This window comes from Asparagus officinalis, chromosome 5, assembly GCF_001876935.1.
Source record: "Asparagus officinalis chromosome 5, Aspof.V1, whole genome shotgun sequence".
NCBI lineage: Eukaryota > Viridiplantae > Streptophyta > Magnoliopsida > Asparagales > Asparagaceae > Asparagus > Asparagus officinalis.
The window spans coordinates 85,516,117-85,534,543 of NC_033798.1; the positions used below are offsets into that span (position 1 = coordinate 85,516,117).

The 18,427-nt window shown below is 39.7% G+C and overlaps 1 protein-coding gene across 1 annotated transcript in view; it reads left to right on the forward strand.

Moving 5' to 3' along the window:
* LOC109842111 (nucleoside diphosphate kinase III, chloroplastic/mitochondrial) overlaps nt 1-7,064 on the forward strand; it is a 17,371-nt gene extending 10,307 nt beyond the window's left edge. The window contains exons 9-15 of the mRNA XM_020411023.1: nt 231-324; nt 2,184-2,321; nt 3,911-3,948; nt 4,041-4,091; nt 4,625-4,792; nt 4,890-5,002; nt 6,736-7,064. Of these exons, the coding sequence (XP_020266612.1) occupies nt 231-324; nt 2,184-2,321; nt 3,911-3,948; nt 4,041-4,091; nt 4,625-4,792; nt 4,890-5,002; nt 6,736-6,859 (726 nt within the window). The 3' untranslated portion in view covers nt 6,860-7,064. The remainder of the gene's footprint in view (nt 1-230; nt 325-2,183; nt 2,322-3,910; nt 3,949-4,040; nt 4,092-4,624; nt 4,793-4,889; nt 5,003-6,735) is intronic.

Genomic DNA, 18,427 nt, shown 5'->3' on the forward strand with positions numbered 1-18,427 from the left:
CTTTCAGATGCAAGCCGCCGTGATCTCGTCTACCGTGCGGATCAGCGAGAACTGTGAGGGGCAAAACTGTAAAAACATCTCGCCATCCTCAGCCGTTGGCGTGGCGCGTTTGACCATCGCTAGCATCAGATCCACAACACGCCCCACCGTAGCCTTTCATAAATCCTCTCTCACTGTGAGAAGAGAGAAGCAGCAGTCCAAACTAAAACCCTAACCCTAGATCTCGCTGATCGCTGACAAAGATGAGCTCTCAGATCTGCCGATCCGCTTCCAGGGCCGTGAGGTCTGTGCTCTCGGCTTCCAAGCCCTCGCCTCTCTTCTTCGGTGAGTCCTCGATGCGATTTGAAGTTGTATTTTTCTCCGCGCATTTTTCATTCTTTGTTGAATTCTTTTGATTCGTTTCTCGATTGAGCTCATCACTGGTGGCCGTGGCTGGGAATTATTCTGGAAAGCGGAAAATGTTGGATCTTTAAAATAAAACTGGTCCGATCTTATTGGAAAGTATAGCGAACGTTATATTCACGAGATTGCATTTTTTTATTTTGGAGCCTTGTTCGAGCATTTCCGTGGCCTTTTGCTCGATCTAATCTTCAAGCAGTGCAAACAATCAATTAGCTATAACAAGCGATTTGGTTCCTCTCTACTACTGAAAAGTAGGGGCGAGACCACTGCTTTCGATCTCAACTGACAACTGTGTTTATTTTGGTTGTGACTTGTTTTGAGTGAATGCAGTACGCAGGGGTATGGTAAATTTAGAGTGACATCCATTGAATAATGGACAGTAATAATCAAAGTAACGGTCTGTCCACTACTCTTGGGTAACGGAGAGGATCCAGAGCTATGCAATAAGCTACTAAATTAGCAGATATTATGTTGGGATTATCGGAGGAGGTTCTTGATGATTACTATTATTTTCTTGATTATTAAGAAGGATATTTTTTTTAAAGAGAAAGATGTTGACTAGCCGACAGCGGTGGAGCCAGGAATTTCGGCAAGGGGGCTCCATACCAAATGAGAGGGGAAAGTTTAAAAATGTGGTTCAGGATGAGCTAGAGATGAAGGGAAGTAGTCAGATGAGGCCAAAGGAAATGCATGGGAATGAGATCTAGCTAGTTGGGACTTTGGGCATCAAGGTAGAGTGAACACAGTTGGGTTTTTGCAGATTAGCGATTAATCCGCAACTCACTAGAGAAGCTGAGGAGTTTTGAGTTAAGTTGGAGGGATTTTACATTTTATCCCGTATGATTCATGAAATTATTACCACCAATCAACCTCCCTGGTTTTTTTAAAGTTTTTTGGTTTTTTTGCATATACCCCTTACATCATGCATATCTGAAAGACTATCCTTCAAATCTCAATATTTCCAAAACTTTTCCCATTATTTCAACCTTATTTAAACCCAAATAAATAAATCCTTAAGGTTGATAGGCTAACTTATAACTGCAATATAAATACATTAATAAAGTGTTGAAATGTTTTCTCACTACGTCCAACAAAGTTAAAGATTAACAATTTGTTGATTTAAGTTTTTTTCGCCTAAATTGGGGTGGTTATACAAATATTGAGACTTAAGAGAGAGTTTTGCAAATATGCATAATATAAGAGGGTACATATAAAAAGAACCCTTTTTTGTTTTTGTTTTTGTTTTGGTGGGGGTGGGGGCCGCCTTGGCTGCAATGTGGCTTCGCCACTGCTAGTTGGCACAGATGATTTACCTGCAAATAAAAAAAAATAGGTTGTTATTGTTCTAAAAAGTTCTAATGTCTAACGACCACGAAATTGCTAAGAAGAAATTTGAGTTAGTAGTTAATGTTATATTTTCTATATATCGTGTTTAGATTTGCTATTACGGGTTTGAAACTTATGAAGTTTGTTTATTAAAGGACAATCTCTTCTATATTTGATTTTGACAAAATATGCTTCTAATCTTTACTATGGTATTATCATGTTACAGAGTGAAGACAATGGTATCTTTCCCTGATCCATACTTAATTAGCCCAGGAAAATGCTCTGGGTCTTGTAGTTTCCTATTATTCTGAGAAATAAATTGTGAAAAATGCCCGCTCTGGTGTAAATTCTGGCTGCACAAATGAGCAGACTATAAAATAATGTAGGTTTTAGGGTAGATATATAAGATATGGACGTGCATGCTTCCTGAATGTCTACTTTTATTATCTTGACAGAAGGACGGGCTGTTGCTGCGGCAACAACTACTGTATTCAGAGGAAACATGTCGACATTATCTTCATTCTATGAGAGAACTGAGGGCAGGAGTGCCTCGCGAGGATGGATTGCTGGTGCTATGGCTGCTCCTGCTGCAGGTTGACGAAAATCCACTTTAAATTTATTTAACTATAACTTTGTGTTGATATTTTTCAGTAGGATACACTTGCATGTATAATTACCATCCCCAATCCATGTGTTTGCTCAATTAAACATCCCACTTCTGAATCATTGAATGAAAATGCAGTATATATTATTCCAATTTTTTACTCTTATTTAGTCTTTCTCTGTGAAGTTGATTTTATTGTTGGTTTCTCATATATTTGCTGAATCTTTAACTTTAGTCAAATTACTTGATTATTTGTGATGCATCTTACAATACAACTGACAGAATCTCACAGTAAGCTTTAAGCGATTCCTTCTTAATGCCTAGACTAATCTTTGGTCTGGACTTACCACTTATTTTGGGTTGCAAACAATATTGTTTAGTGAATTCCCTCTATGATTTATTGTTTCTTTTGATTGTTTCTGATATGTTTTTGAATCAATTGATATTCTCATTATTTGAGTGAAACATATTGCTACATGTTTCACCCTTATACTACTTTTAATACTTATAAAAGAGAGGATATGATGCTTCAAAGTAAAAGGTTTGAGTAGAAAAATAGTTATGGTGGTGGCTAGATGAAAACTGGGGAAAAGAAGAGGGCCCTTGCTCTTGCCCAAGTTTTGGCATTGTGGCTCTCGCAACCTCTTCGATAGCAATACATCATGCTTATACTTGATGCTGGGTGGAAAGAAAAGGCGTGGGCCGTACTCCGAGTATGAGTGCTGGTCTAGACTTCTCCCAATATTTCTCTGGAGATCCCAGTTAGATCTTGTCACTGCCATCATGTTTTCTACACTGATAAATCCTTCGATCTGATCCTTTCTGTGTTTCACAACTTCAATATCTGTTTTTGCTTTTTTTTTGCTATCATGATATTAACGATACTGCGATAAGTCAGATAAAGTTTAAACAGGTGGTTGAGACTACTTTATCCTTATATTCAAGAATCAAGAAGCTATTGCTTTACATGAATTATTTTCTCTCTCAGTGTTTTCTGATCCAATGCTAGATTTACTGTTTATACAGTTCGTGTAGAGTAACATATTTGAAAATCCTATTGATCTGTGCTGGTGAATCTACAGTACACAAAAGGAATGGTCTTCATAGCACACCAGTAGTTTCCTTTCTAATGATTTAGTATCGTAAGCTTCACAGAGAAAGCGATGAAATCTTTAGTAGTCATGCTTATACAGAAAGCCCAATCATCCAAGCAAGGCCTTAAAGTTATAATGTTCAGCTGAATCCATCCTTGTTTTTCTATGCACATTGCTCAATATGCCTGCTTCTCTTTGCAGTCATGTTATGCAAGCCATTATAGTACATCATCAGGTCTGCCAGTCTAATGTTTATGCATGAAAGTTTGAGTGTTATCCTAATCCACAAAAGATCAGCCATTATACATCTAACCATTGTCCTTTTGTCTTGCAAAATTTGCTGTTTCAGGATGTGAAAAATTTGACATGAGATGATTTGCTTTGCTTGCTACTTTGTATGACATTCTGTTGATTATGTTTTCTTCATCATATTTTAATTTCTCATAAAATTTTTATGTTTATAACTCATTTTCCATTTTTCTAGCTTACATGCTTCAAGACCAGGACGCACATGCAGCACAGGTATAATAATATCCTGTTAACATGTTAATTTATTCCATTTTTAGAGTGAAACGTGTAGCTTAACTTTCTTACACCTTCACCCTGTTTTTCAGCTGGAACGAACTTTTATTGCAATAAAGCCTGATGGAGTTCAAAGAGGACTTGTAAGCCTTCCCATTTTCATGTGTAGATCATCATATCGAAGCACATGATTTATCTTGTTTCTTATAGAATAATTTGTCACTATACATATAACATGGACATGGTAATCCTTCCCCTGTCAAAATTTGGTAGGGTTTTATGAAATATTTGACAAATATTGAAGATCAGCTACCAACATGATGTCAATCCTCTAAATCTGCGCCAATTTCTTTGCACTTCCTAGGATTCGTACATGGCCAGTTCATATGTAGGCTAAGGAGCAATCATTTGGAATTGCAATTGACAAAGAAAGAGTCTAGAAGAAGAGGAAAGAAGATAGTTTTGCTTATCCAAGGACAAAGCAACAGCAGTGTAGCTATATTTATTTTCATGTCTGATCAGGAACCTGTTTATGCCATTAACTTGTACTAAACTATCATTTTTATATATTTTCTATTGTTTATGTTCATATTTTAGGTGTTCCAGTGATATTTTAAGACTTTTGTGACTTTTTATTCCTTTTTTTTACTCTTAACGTTTGACCTGTTGTCTTCAGATTGCTGACATAGTCTCACGTTTCGAGCGCAAAGGGTTTAAACTTGTTGCCATCAAATTGGTAGTTCCTTCCAAAGACTTTGCTCAGAAACACTACCATGACCTCAAGGAAAGGCCTTTCTTTAATGGCCTGTGTGACTTTCTGAGCTCTGGTCCTGTGCTCGCTATGGTAAATACAACCGTTTTTGGAAATGAATATAGTTGATAGTTGACATGACCCATTTATTTTGTGAACAAGGGTTTGTTTAATATATTTCCTTTTGTAGGTTTGGGAAGGAGAAGGTGTTATAAAATATGGTCGAAAACTTATTGGTGCCACTGATCCACAAAAATCTGAGCCTGGAACTATTCGAGGAGATCTAGCTGTCGTTGTTGGGAGGTACTGCGAAACACTTGGCCTTAATTTTATTTATTATTTCTGCAACAAATTAAAAGAATTATGATGTTTGCCATAAGGTGTACATAATACACCTGGTCATTAGACACAAACAAAATGGTTCATATATTTAGTTAGATCTTAGTACAGTCTATTCCAAAGTTTGCCATAAGAAGCAGAAGAGGTTAGTAAATATTTTGATTATCTCATTGGTATTGCAACTTTAAGTTGCTGTACTCAACTCTGAGTTCTGAGACCATGCTGACATGTTGGTCCAGAACTGGGATCATTGCATACATATTTTAGAACTCCAAGGTTCCCATTGCTTTATTATTTAATCATAAGCATAGGTCTCTAAACTTTAGATAGTATTAATTTGCTCTACACCTAAAATTTATCAAGAATGTCTATCATAGTATATCTTGAGGCTATGATTGATCCCAATCCAATCCAGTGCAAATTTTCCTACGATTGTCCGAGCCGTAGTCAGATTTTGTGAAGACATTTTTTGAGTTTCTTGTTAATTGTTGCAGACAAAGCCGAAAAATGGTATTATTTTTAAATAAATATTTCTTTTAATTTCCCAAACTAAGCATATGTAAATAATGATAATATCTTTCTTTCGATTAGCTTTTAGGTCCCTTTTTAATAAACGAATTTGTCATATTGTGGTGCTTGAAGAAAGAAGAATTTTGAAAGGTGGATCTACATTACAAAGAAAGTTTTTACGTTTCATCGAATCTGTCAACCCCCTCACCCAATGTCTGGAGCGGTCCTCCCCTACTGCTTGCAACTAGGGGTGGAAATGAACCAAATAATTAACAAATAGTTCGATAATTGTTCGAATAACTATTCAATCATATTCGATTCGGTAGTTCATTTACTACTAAACAAATATTTTTTAGTATTCGAGTTTACTAACGAATAGAATTTAACCAGATGTATATTCGATTCGTTTGTCTATTAAATATTCGTTTAAAATTTAATCACAGTTTATTATTTGTATTATTGCACATATGATGTCATATTTTTAATTCACTTACCATTTCTACTTAACTTTTATATACTGATTTTAAGTATAAAATAATCTTAAATCTATTTTCTAATTAAAATTTTAATTTAAATATATATACATCATATATTAAAAAGGAATAATTTTTATTTATGAATTTTAATATTATTTGAAAATCAAATTTTTTAGCAGAATAAATATACTCTAATATTCGATAAGTATTCGTGAATATTCATGAATATTTATCAAATACCAAGTATTCGAGTTCGAATTCGAAAAACTAGATATATGAATATCTGAGTCCGCATTCGAATTCGATAATTTTAAACAAATACAAATACGAACACCTTAGTATTCGATTCGATTCGATCGTTTACCACCCCTACTTGCAACCAATTTCATTCCTTGAATAAGACTTCTTCATGTAATGCAACTTTATGTTGCTGACACTTCATAGAGTGCATAACCGTCGGGTACTCTTCCTTAAAACCTACAATGTGAATAATTTGTCAATGGTTATGAATGGCAATGAAATTAGATAAACATATGTACCACTATATTCTAGTTAGCACAACCGTTGTGAGTTTTTGTCCTTTCATTACACATGTTGTAGGAATCTCTTGTGCTGACTAGTGGACACAGTAATAGACAAGAATTTTATATTGGGTATGTTTTGATGTGAATAACATCAGTCTAATTATTTTGTGCTCTTGTTCAAATGCAGAAACATCATTCACGGTAGTGATGGGCCGGAAACAGCCCAGGATGAAATTGCCTTGTGGTTCGAGCCTAGCGAGTTGGTTTCTTACACTAGCAATGCCGAGAAATGGGTCTACGGCGCTAACTAAGCAATTCAATGCTATTTTCCCCTTCAATCTCGATCCGTAAAATTGTCAATTTATGCTGGGTACTGTACTCATGCTAATAAGTTGTATTCTTCGGATGAATTTTTGTTGCCTTTTTTTGAGGTGATTCTCTCTGGAAGAGTATCGTAGCTTGGCTACACGATAAGCGGCATCTCAATTAATCATTTTGATGGTTTCAGTTTTGTTATCTCGTGTCATTCTCATTCTTTTATATTCATCTCTTCTCATTTGGGACAAAAAAACTCTTCTTTTTTGCGTGGTACGCTCAACTCCTTTCCTTGGTAAAGATTAGTCGGATGTAAACCCGAGCTATAAATTTGATCCAGTCTTACTTCTTGTCATGCAAGAGATCACCTTGTATCTTGAGCTTCTGGACATCGATCCAAAATGCAAATCCAGACGCTTCTCATGCGAAACTAGTAAAACGTGTTATATGAAAAACTTCTGACTCATATCATATATGAAAGTTTGGTGTGTTTGGCAATTCATTGTGGTAGGGTAAGGTAAGGGAAAATGGAGGATTAAAGATAATTTTCTTCCCTTCAATTCCATCCCAATTTGGGAGAGAACAAATTTCTATTGAGTGGAGGCGAATCTAGGGGGCATATGGAGAACACTTTCTCTCTTTTAAAAACTTTCTAAATAGAATAAATGGGTTTTGGTACCTTCCATTCTCTCTCATTCCTCTTTACTAGTGTGAGCACCGTGCAAAGTGTAGGCGTCAAAAAATGCTAATAGATATCCAAACAAAGAGAATGTCATCCAAAGATCACAAAAGACGATCTTACAATATCTCAAAAGAATCGAGGCAGTGCCGACTGTCTCACACTCGAGATAGTGTTCACTGTCTCGCCGTGCGGGACAATGTTTACTGTCTCGCACGCGAGACAGTGTTTACTGTCTCACACGCAAGACAGTTCTGAGACAGTTAAAATTATTAAAATAACTACATGACATGTGTCCATTAATTGTCAAAGAACGTGAGAAACATCGTGGGCGAGAATCACATGAATAACTGTCAAAATAACGGAGTTTGAAACGTGGGAAGGCAGTTATAATGGAAACTGTCGGGCAGTTTGGATTTTCCGAGACAGATTTTACTGTCTCGGGAGCCGAGACAGCAAATACTGTCTCGACAAATGGCCGTCGAGACAGTAAACACTGTCTCGCACGCACAGTTTCTCCGAAACGTTGTATTTTCAGTTGAACTTCTTCTGGAGGCTATAAATACCCCTTTAGGGCCATTATTTACAAGGATCGAGCAAATTGGAGCAGAGAGGAGCATAGAGAACAGACATAACAGTAAAACTTGAGTTCTTTGTGTGATTCATTGAGATTCGAGCTTTGACTTGATCTTAAGAAGAGTGATTGTCTTACTTTGATAAGATATTCACTGACTTTCATTCTTGCTTCTAAACGAAGGAAGGATATCAAAGACCCTCACGATCTGTGAATCGGTGGTCCACGATTTCATTCTTGCTTCTAAACGAAGGAAGGATATCAAAGACCCTCACGATCTGTGAATCGGTGGTCCACGAACCAAAGCACTTCCGGCGCAGGCAAAGTCCCACAAAACAGGAGTCGATAAACGATTTCTGTGTTATTTTCTAAGAAAGTTATAATTTGTTTATTTTTTCATTGTAACTTGTTATAAACGACTGAAGTTTAATGGAATCGACAATGAAAACGACTTTCGACGAAAATAAACTGACGACCACAGTGGGAGCCAACAGTCTCGCTGCCGAGGTCGTAGTGTCGCAGTCGATCAAGATCGTGATCAATGAAGAGATCGAATATGAATTCGATCAAGCAAAATTCGAGGAGTATCTATCATCCTCATCCTCAAAATCTTCATCGCCTCGCAAATGCAGGAAGATTTCCTCTTCCAAGAAAGTTTTCCAGTCTTCAATTCCGATGAAGACCGCAAGTGAAGGTTCTTGCCCGATCGTTGCTAAGGAATCTGCCTACAACATCTCTGCTCCAAGTGACTCTGCACTAATTAAGGAGTCGTTGAATCACGGCCCGTCGGCACCGATGAAAAGAGCTCGTCAGAGACAACGTCAGCGCCGTGCTCGTCAATTGGCTAAGGCCTTACAACAAACCGACGGGGTCCATTACTATGCGGACCTAGAGTCGAGGAAGCATAAAGTGATCCAGTTGCCTCAACGACAAACTAATCATATTTCTGCACAACTTACGATGGAGGAATGGCCTCTAGTCAAAAGAGCCCGTTCGACCCTTTAAGAACGTATACAAAAGCGTCAGATGAAGGCCGCTCGTGCCCGTGCCCTTCGTTAACAGATGCAATGAATGAAGAAAGAAATGGTGTCTGAGAAATCACCAAAAACAGTAAAGTTTGGATTCCCAAAACCAAACATGTACAAAAATTGGAGAAAGGTGGAACATCTCTTAACCGCGGCACCAATCCCCGCCGAAGTCAAGAGGAAGTTCATAAAAGCACTTCGACCCCATCAACGTCCGTTTCTTGTCCGTCGGCTACAAATATGTCTGTTGCGTTACCGGTGAAGCCTTGGGTCAGTCCCGACCTGTCGAAATTTAAGGTCACAATGGCGGATCGTCTCAGTCCTTTGTCTAACGATCGAGGCAAAACCCCAATCAAAGAATACTCGGATCCAGCAAATAAACCTTTAGTGGTTTCTTATGCAGGGGGTCGTAAATATCCTCCTATCAGAACTGCACAAGTCTAAAATGAGAAAATACCAATTCGCTCTCGTTTAGGACCTATGAAGACTCCATGCCCGCAAGGGGGTGGATTTAAGATTTCAACATTGGATCGCCCAGAGGCGACAACTAGTCGTCCTGTGCATGTTAACAAGGCTCAAAAGCAAAGGATATGTTGCTCAAATCATAATAATGATGAGTTGTACTATCAAAATAATAACTCACGAAAAAGAATTGCCCGAGAAGATGAATCTCATTACTCCTGCGAGAGGCTCATTAAGACAGTATTGACAGAATGCGGTTGCTCCGAAACTAAGCCAACAAGAGTCTCCGTATTTCAAAGACTTTCCACCGAAGCGTCAAAACCCAAAATGAGGCGTTTCAACAAGAAGAAACCTGTAACTCAACAAGATGAGTTCCCTGAGGTCACTATTAATATGACCGGTAAAGGAAAGCAACAATTAGTCAACCCTGACCCTGATTTCTCTCCGGGAGGGAGAGTTGAGCAGGGTCTCTCTCAAAGGATGTTGCGGTTACAACGAAGAGCCAACCGACGTCGAGACTACAAGAGAATGCACGATGGGTTATCTTCAGATGAGGAACTGTCAGATACTTATTCGGACGTTGCATCGGACGATACCACGTCCAGTGTTGGGCAAGTCAGAGAATTATTTGCAATCACGCCGGATCAACTAGCTCAAATACTGCAGGAAGCATTTGCTAAACAACACGAGGAAATTAGAGCCGAAATCAAAACCGAAATGGAGTTGACAATGCAGTAGATGCGAGATTTGCAGGCTCAACAACACCAACCGGAATCGAGCCAAAAGGTGGAATCCAGCCAGCGTAACGCTATACCTGTACGTATAACTGAGGTCGATAATGAAGAAGATGAGACTATCTTTGCTGATCCTCCTCTTGATAAGGACAATTCCGGAAGCAGTCCGGCTAAATCATCTACTCAACCTCCTCAAATCTACTTGAAAAAGAGTGAAGAAGAAGACAAGAAGATGCAAGATCTCAAGAGCAAAGTCAATGCTCTGATGACGGCCCAAGAAGTGAAGAAAACGGGCATTCCATACCCGTACCCGAGGGAGTGGGATCTGATTCCTTATCCCCCAAAATTTAATTTGATTAACTTTACTCCTTTTGATGGTAGTGGTTCACCCACTCAGCACTTGATCTATTTCAAGTCACATCTTGGCGCAATATCCGAAAACGAAATCTTGATGGTCCGGTCATTCATAGGAACCCTCCGTAGGCCTGCCTTCGATTGGTACCGACGCCTTAAACCCGGGAGTATCACTAGCTGGGAGGATATGGAAGGGTTGTTCCTCACCAATTTCTTCGACGACGACACTGAGGTTTCTATTGGCACCTTGTTGGACGAGAAGCAGCAAGATGGAGAATCGGTTGATATTTTCGTCAAACGATTCCGGAACAAAGCGATAAACTGCCAAGATCCACTCACAGAATAATTCATCCTACAGACATGCCATAATAACTTGTCGTTGGATGTGTTAGAAGTCATGGGGGTTGTACCCTCTAAAACATGGAAAGAGTTGAAAGTGAGAGGTGAACAAGCGGAACGCTTTCTTAAGAGAAAGAAGTTAGAGAGGGGTCAGCCACCAGTTGAAAGTGAGAGGTGAACAAGCGGAACGCTTTCTTAAGAGAAAGAAGTTAGAGAGGGGTCAGCCACCAGATAATCCTCAAAAACAGAACTTTAACTCTCGAGGCAGAGGAAGAGGGTCCGCAGCTGCTGTTGATGCGCATCAAACATCATAACAGCCGCAACAACAACAACCGCAACAGTCATCTTTTCAGTTAGCACCGCATCAAAATCAACAACCTCCGAGGCAGCCTAAGACCTCAGAGCCCACATTCCCGAAGGAGTATTCTTTTAAGGATGATGAAGTACCAGTTATCTTTAAATATCTTTTAGACAACAACAAGATCAAACTTCCACCGGTCACAAACCAGGAAGAAGCGAAGAAGACTAACGATCCGAAGTATTGTGCATATCATAGAAGTGTCCACCATCCTACTAAGGCGTGTTATGTCTTAAAAGACAAAATACAAACCTTAATCGATGTTGGTATCGTGACACCGAAACCAAAAGAGAAGAAAGTAGATGCAAATGTGGTGTCTATTAGCTTCGGATCGGTTCCTTTATCCTGGTTTCGAGCCGAGCCAGTATCAAAGGTTAAAATGCAAACCATCAACGATGACCCTCATGAACAGCACCAAAAAGGGCTTGTGTCTCACACAACCCCCAATGGCAAAATCCTTTGGGTTCATCCGGATTTACTTGAAGATGAACAGTGGGCGACATCCACATCAAAGAAGAAATTAAAAGGCAAGTCCTATTATGGAGCCTCAGCAATTCCTGAGAAGAATGATGAAGAAATTCCAGCTTTACCGTTTTCTGAGGAAGAACAAGAATCTTTGGCTACAAGGGGTGGGAATGAATACCATTATAAGTATCCTGAAACCTCTAACCCAAACGCTAAAACTCTTACAGAGCTGGGGGTAGTTGCAACTCCTCCTGTGGCTGCTGGAAAACCGCAATAACCAGCTAAACAAAAAGAAAAAGAACCCCAACATAAAGAGATTCAAGTTCCGAAGCAGTCTCGCTTCAATCGACCAATTGGACGAGATAAACCAGTGTTTTCAGCGAAAGTTGTTTCCATTGCAGATTCCATTAAAACTTCGATCGTTTACAAAGAATTACAATGAAAATAAAAGAAAATACAACTCTCGAGAAAATAACACAGAAATTGTTTATCAACTCCTGCTTTTGTGGGACTTTGCCTGACCATGTTTTGCCGCGCCGCCATGTGTTGCTTGATGACGTGTATATTGTTCTTCTATATCGTCTTGAGTGGTGTTTGAATGTCTGTAAGCATTTTTTGATGTCTACAGATACCCCCTCCAAAGTATCTCAGACTCATCATTTTTTAGAGAGGGGTCTGGGATACTTTGGATATGATAAGCTTTCCCTGCAATTTCTCCAGTGCTTTGTTGAGGAAATTGCGTAGAATGGTTTGTGAATGGCTTCAATCCTTGACTTCTTCATCTTTTAGCCTATTCAGTGCTTTGTAGAATAGCTAAAATTCCTCCGGTGCTGCGTTTATCGCGTGGCCGTTGTCGAAGTCTCAAATTAAAACTGCTGTCGAAGAATTTGAGAAATAGTTTATACTCATATACTATATTGGAGTGTTCGGGAAATAGTTTAACCTCATATACCCGTTGGGAGATTATCAGGTTATTCTTAAGAATATTTTGAGTAATATTCTCTAGAAACTTCCTGTTGAGATTAGGGAAATAGTTTAGACTCGTATACCTATTGGAGTATTCTGGTCTCTTGTTTGTTGGTAGAGATGAACCCGATGATGGAGAGGAAGAATTTTATATTCTATCTCCTGGTCTCTTGTTTGTTGGTAGAGATAAACCCAGAATTGGAGAGGAAGAATTTTATATTCTATCTCCTGGTCTCTTGTTTGTTGGTAGAGATGAACCCGATGATGGAGAGGAAGAATTTTATATTCTATCTCCTGGTCTCTTGTTTGTTGGTAGAGATGAACCCGATGATGGAGAGGAAGAATTTTATATTCTATCTCCTGGTCTCTTGTTTGTTGGTAGAGATGAACCCGATAATGGAGAGGAAGAATTTTATATTCTGTCTCCTGGTCTCTTGTTTGTTGGTAGAGATGAACCCGGAATCGGAGAGGAAGAATTTTATTTGGAGTAATATGGCCTCTTTTTTGTTGGTAGAGATGAACCCGATGATGGAGAGGAAGAATTTTATATTCTATCTCCTGGTCTCTTGTTTGTTGGTAGAGATAAACCCGGAATCGGAGAGGAAGAATTTTATATTCTATCTCCTGGTCTCTTTTTTTGTTGGTAGAGATGAACCTAGAATCGGAGAGGAAGAATTTTAAATTCTATCTCCTGGTCTCTTTTTTGTTGGTAGAGATGAACCCAGAATCGGAGAGGAAGAATTTTATATTCTATCTCCTGGTCTCTTTTTTGTTGGTAGAGATGAACCCAGAATCGAAAAGGAAGAATTTTATATTCTATCTCCTGGTACAAAGGAAATTTGAAGTGGGATTTCTATTCAGAGAATCTGAATAAGGTTTGATCAATTGAGATTGGAAGCAATCTTAACTTTTATAGTTTTGATTGCGCAAATCGAAGCTGGACCTCTCGTTCATGGAAGGAATCGAAAGGGGATTTTGGTTTTGGTCCTAACTGTAGTAAGGTTTGACCAAGTGGGAGTTCTGAGATGATCCTAACTGTTTAAAGGTTTGATCATTCAATTTGTGGACCTCTCGTTCACGGAATGAATCGAGAGGGGATTTTAGCTTTGGTCCTAACTGTTTAAAGGTTTGACCAAAATGGGGATTTGAGACGATCCTAACTGTTTAAAGGTTTGATCGTTCAATTTGTGGACCTCTCGTTCATGGAACGAATCGAGAGGGGATTTTGGCTTTGGTCCTAACTGTTTAAAGGTTTGACCAAGATGGGAATTTGAGACGATCCTAACTGTTTAAAGGTTTGATCGTTCAATTTGTGGACCTCTCGTTCATGGAACGAATCGAGAGGGGATTTTGGCTTTGGTCCTAACTGTTTAAAGGTTTGACCAAGATGGGAATTTGAGACGATCCTAACTGTTTAAAGGTTTGATCGTTCAATTTGTGGACCTCTCGTTCATGGAACGAATCGAGAGGGGATTTTGGCTTTGGTCCTAACTGTTTAAAGGTTTGACCAAGATGGGAATTTGAGACGATCCTAACTGTTTAAAGGTTTGATCGTTCAATTTGTGGACCTCTCGTTCATGGAACGAATCGAGAGGGGATTTTGGCTTTGGTCCTAACTGTTTAAAGGTTTGACCAAGATGGGAATTTGAGACGATCCTAACTGTTTAAAGGTTTGATCGTTCAATTTGTGGACCTCTCGTTCATGGAACGAATCGAGAGGGGATTTTGGCTTTGGTCCTAACTGTTTAAAGGTTTGACCAAGATGGGAATTTGAGACGATCCTAACTGTTTAAAGGTTTGATCGTTCAATTTGTGGACCTCTCGTTCATGGAACGAATCGAGAGGGGATTTTGGCTTTGGTCCTAACTGTTTAAAGGTTTGACCAAGATGGGAATTTGAGACGATCCTAACTGTTTAAAGGTTTGATCGTTCAATTTGTGGACCTCTCGTTCATGGAACGAATCGAGAGGGGATTTTGGCTTTGGTCCTAACTGTTTAAAGGTTTGACCAAGATGGGAATTTGAGACGATCCTAACTGTTTAAAGGTTTGATCGTTCAATTTGTGGACCTCTCGTTCATGGAACGAATCGAGAGGGGATTTTGGCTTTGGTCCTAACTGTTTAAAGGTTTGACCAAGATGGGAATTTGAGACGATCCTAACTGTTTAAAGGTTTGATCGTTCAATTTGTGGACCTCTCGTTCATGGAACGAATCGAGAGGGGATTTTGGCTTTGGTCCTAACTGTTTAAAGGTTTGACCAAGATGGGAATTTGAGACGATCCTAACTGTTTAAAGGTTTGATCGTTCAATTTGTGGACCTCTCGTTCATGGAACGAATCGAGAGGGGATTTTGGCTTTGGTCCTAACTGTTTAAAGGTTTGACCAAGATGGGAATTTGAGACGATCCTAACTGTTTAAAGGTTTGATCGTTCAATTTGTGGACCTCTCGTTCATGGAACGAATCGAGAGGGGATTTTGGCTTTGGTCCTAACTGTTTAAAGGTTTGACCAAGATGGGAATTTGAGACGATCCTAACTGTTTAAAGGTTTGATCGTTCAATTTGTGGACCTCTCGTTCATGGAACGAATCGAGAGGGGATTTTGGCTTTGGTCCTAACTGTTTAAAGGTTTGACCAAGATGGGAATTTGAGACGATCCTAACTGTTTAAAGGTTTGATCGTTCAATTTGTGGACCTCTCGTTCATGGAACGAATCGAGAGGGGATTTTGGCTTTGGTCCTAACTGTTTAAAGGTTTGACCAAGATGGGAATTTGAGACGATCCTAACTGTTTAAAGGTTTGATCGTTCAATTTGTGGACCTCTCGTTCATGGAACGAATCGAGAGGGGATTTTGGCTTTGGTCCTAACTGTTTAAAGGTTTGACCAAGATGGGAATTTGAGACGATCCTAACTGTTTAAAGGTTTGATCGTTCAATTTGTGGACCTCTCGTTCATGGAACGAATCGAGAGGGGATTTTGGCTTTGGTCCTAACTGTTTAAAGGTTTGACCAAGATGGGAATTTGAGACGATCCTAACTGTTTAAAGGTTTGATCGTTCAATTTGTGGACCTCTCGTTCATGGAACGAATCGAGAGGGGATTTTGGCTTTGGTCCTAACTGTTTAAAGGTTTGACCAAGATGGGAATTTGAGACGATCCTAACTGTTTAAAGGTTTGATCGTTCAATTTGTGGACCTCTCGTTCATGGAACGAATCGAGAGGGGATTTTGGCTTTGGTCCTAACTGTTTAAAGGTTTGACCAAGATGGGAATTTGAGACGATCCTAACTGTTTAAAGGTTTGATCGTTCAATTTGTGGACCTCTCGTTCATGGAACGAATCGAGAGGGGATTTTGGCTTTGGTCCTAACTGTTTAAAGGTTTGACCAAGATGGGAATTTGAGACGATCCTAACTGTTTAAAGGTTTGATCGTTCAATTTGTGGACCTCTCGTTCATGGAACGAATCGAGAGGGGATTTTGGCTTTGGTCCTAACTGTTTAAAGGTTTGACCAAGATGGGAATTTGAGACGATCCTAACTGTTTAAAGGTTTGATCGTTCAATTTGTGGACCTCTCGTTCATGGAACGAATCGAGAGGGGATTTTGGCTTTGGTCCTAACTGTTTAAAGGTTTGACCAAGATGGGAATTTGAGACGATCCTAACTGTTTAAAGGTTTGATCGTTCAATTTGTGGACCTCTCGTTCATGGAACGAATCGAGAGGGGATTTTGGCTTTGGTCCTAACTGTTTAAAGGTTTGACCAAGATGGGAATTTGAGACGATCCTAACTGTTTAAAGGTTTGATCGTTCAATTTGTGGACCTCTCGTTCATGGAACGAATCGAGAGGGGATTTTGGCTTTGGTCCTAACTGTTTAAAGGTTTGACCAAGATGGGAATTTGAGACGATCCTAACTGTTTAAAGGTTTGATCGTTCAATTTGTGGACCTCTCGTTCATGGAACGAATCGAGAGCAACTTTCTGAGTGTGGATGCTGGATTCAGTTCTTTGACTGGACTCAGGGGGTTGAGGCCGCTGAGCTAGCAATTCTCTCATTTGTTGGATAGCTAACTCCATTTTTGTCTTCACTTCAGCTCTAATTTCTTCACGTTGTTTGGCTAGAGCTTCTTGAAGTATCTGAGCAAATTGATCAGAGGTGATCGTGAGTACTTCTCTGGTTTGTCCTGTGCTAGACATTGTATCATCAGAAGCGATTGCAGAATAAGTGTCCGAGAATTCATCCTCCGAGGACATTCCTTCTTGCATTCTTTTATAATCTCTGCGTCTGATGGCTCCTAATTGGAGTCGAGACATCCTTTGAGCAATTCTTGGATTGACTTTTCCTCTCGGAGAAAAGTCGGGATTTAAGTCACTTGAATGCCGCTTAGACTTTCTTTTATCAGCCACGTTGATGGTGACTTTAGGGAATTTATCATCTTGGACAACTGATTTTCTCTTGCGGAAATGTCTTGGCTTAGGCTTCGACAATACAGAGACTCTTCGTGGGATGGCTTCTCGTTTGAAACAGTCACATTCTGATAATGCTGCTTTAACGAGTCGCGCACAGGAACAACGAGAGTTTATTTCTCGAATAACTCTCTTTCGAAAATTATTCACAACCCCAACTTGATAATACGATTCATCGGTATGATTGCCACAAAATCGTATCGTCTGCTGGTATGATCTCCCAGGTATGACGATATCATTTGGTGAATGCGTCTTCTTCTGGGGGTGTAAAACCTTGTTGGCATTCTCAGGACAATTTATTGTTGCCTTTGAACGATCCAAGGTTATGTCGGGAGTCGCACGTTTAGAACCACCCCCTTGTGGGTATGGAGTCTTAACGGGCTCCGAATGCTGATTTTGCACAACTCCAGTTTTTGGAATCCAAACTTGGCAGAATTTCGGTGGTTCTTTGGTCGCCGTTTCCTTCTCCCTTTCTCGTCTTTGTCGTGAGAGAGCACGGGCAAGAGCTGCGTTTGCACGACGCTTTTATATACGTTCTTTGAGGGTCGAACGAGCCCTTTTGACGAGTGTCCATTACTTCGTCGTGAATTGTGCAGAAACGCGAGTAGTTTGTCGTTGCGTTGAACAAACCACTTGTTGTTTCCTCGACTCTAAGTTCGCATAATAACGAACTCCGTCGGTTTGTTCAAATGCCTTAGCTATTTGACGAGCACGACGCTGACGCTGTCTCTGACGAGCTCTTTTCGTCAATGTCGGCGGGCTTTGATTCGATGACTCTTCAACTAGATAAGAGCCATTGTGAGCAGAGGTGTTGCGAGTGAAATTCTCAGCAACAATCAAGCGAGAGTCTTCATTTTGTGCCTTCTTTGGCATGTAACTCTTCCTCAATTGTGAGATCCTCTTGTATTTACGAGACAATGAAGATCTTGAAGAGGATGATGAGAGAGATTCCTCAAATTTGGTTTGGTCGAATTCGTATTCGACCGTGGATTCAACTGGAATCTTGATCGGCTGCGACACGACGGTCTCGGCAGCGAGACCGTTGGCTCCCACTGTGGTCGCCAGTTTGTTTTCAGCGAAAGTTGTTTCCATTGCAGATTCCATTAAAACTTCGATCGTTTACAAAGAATTACAATGAAAATAAAA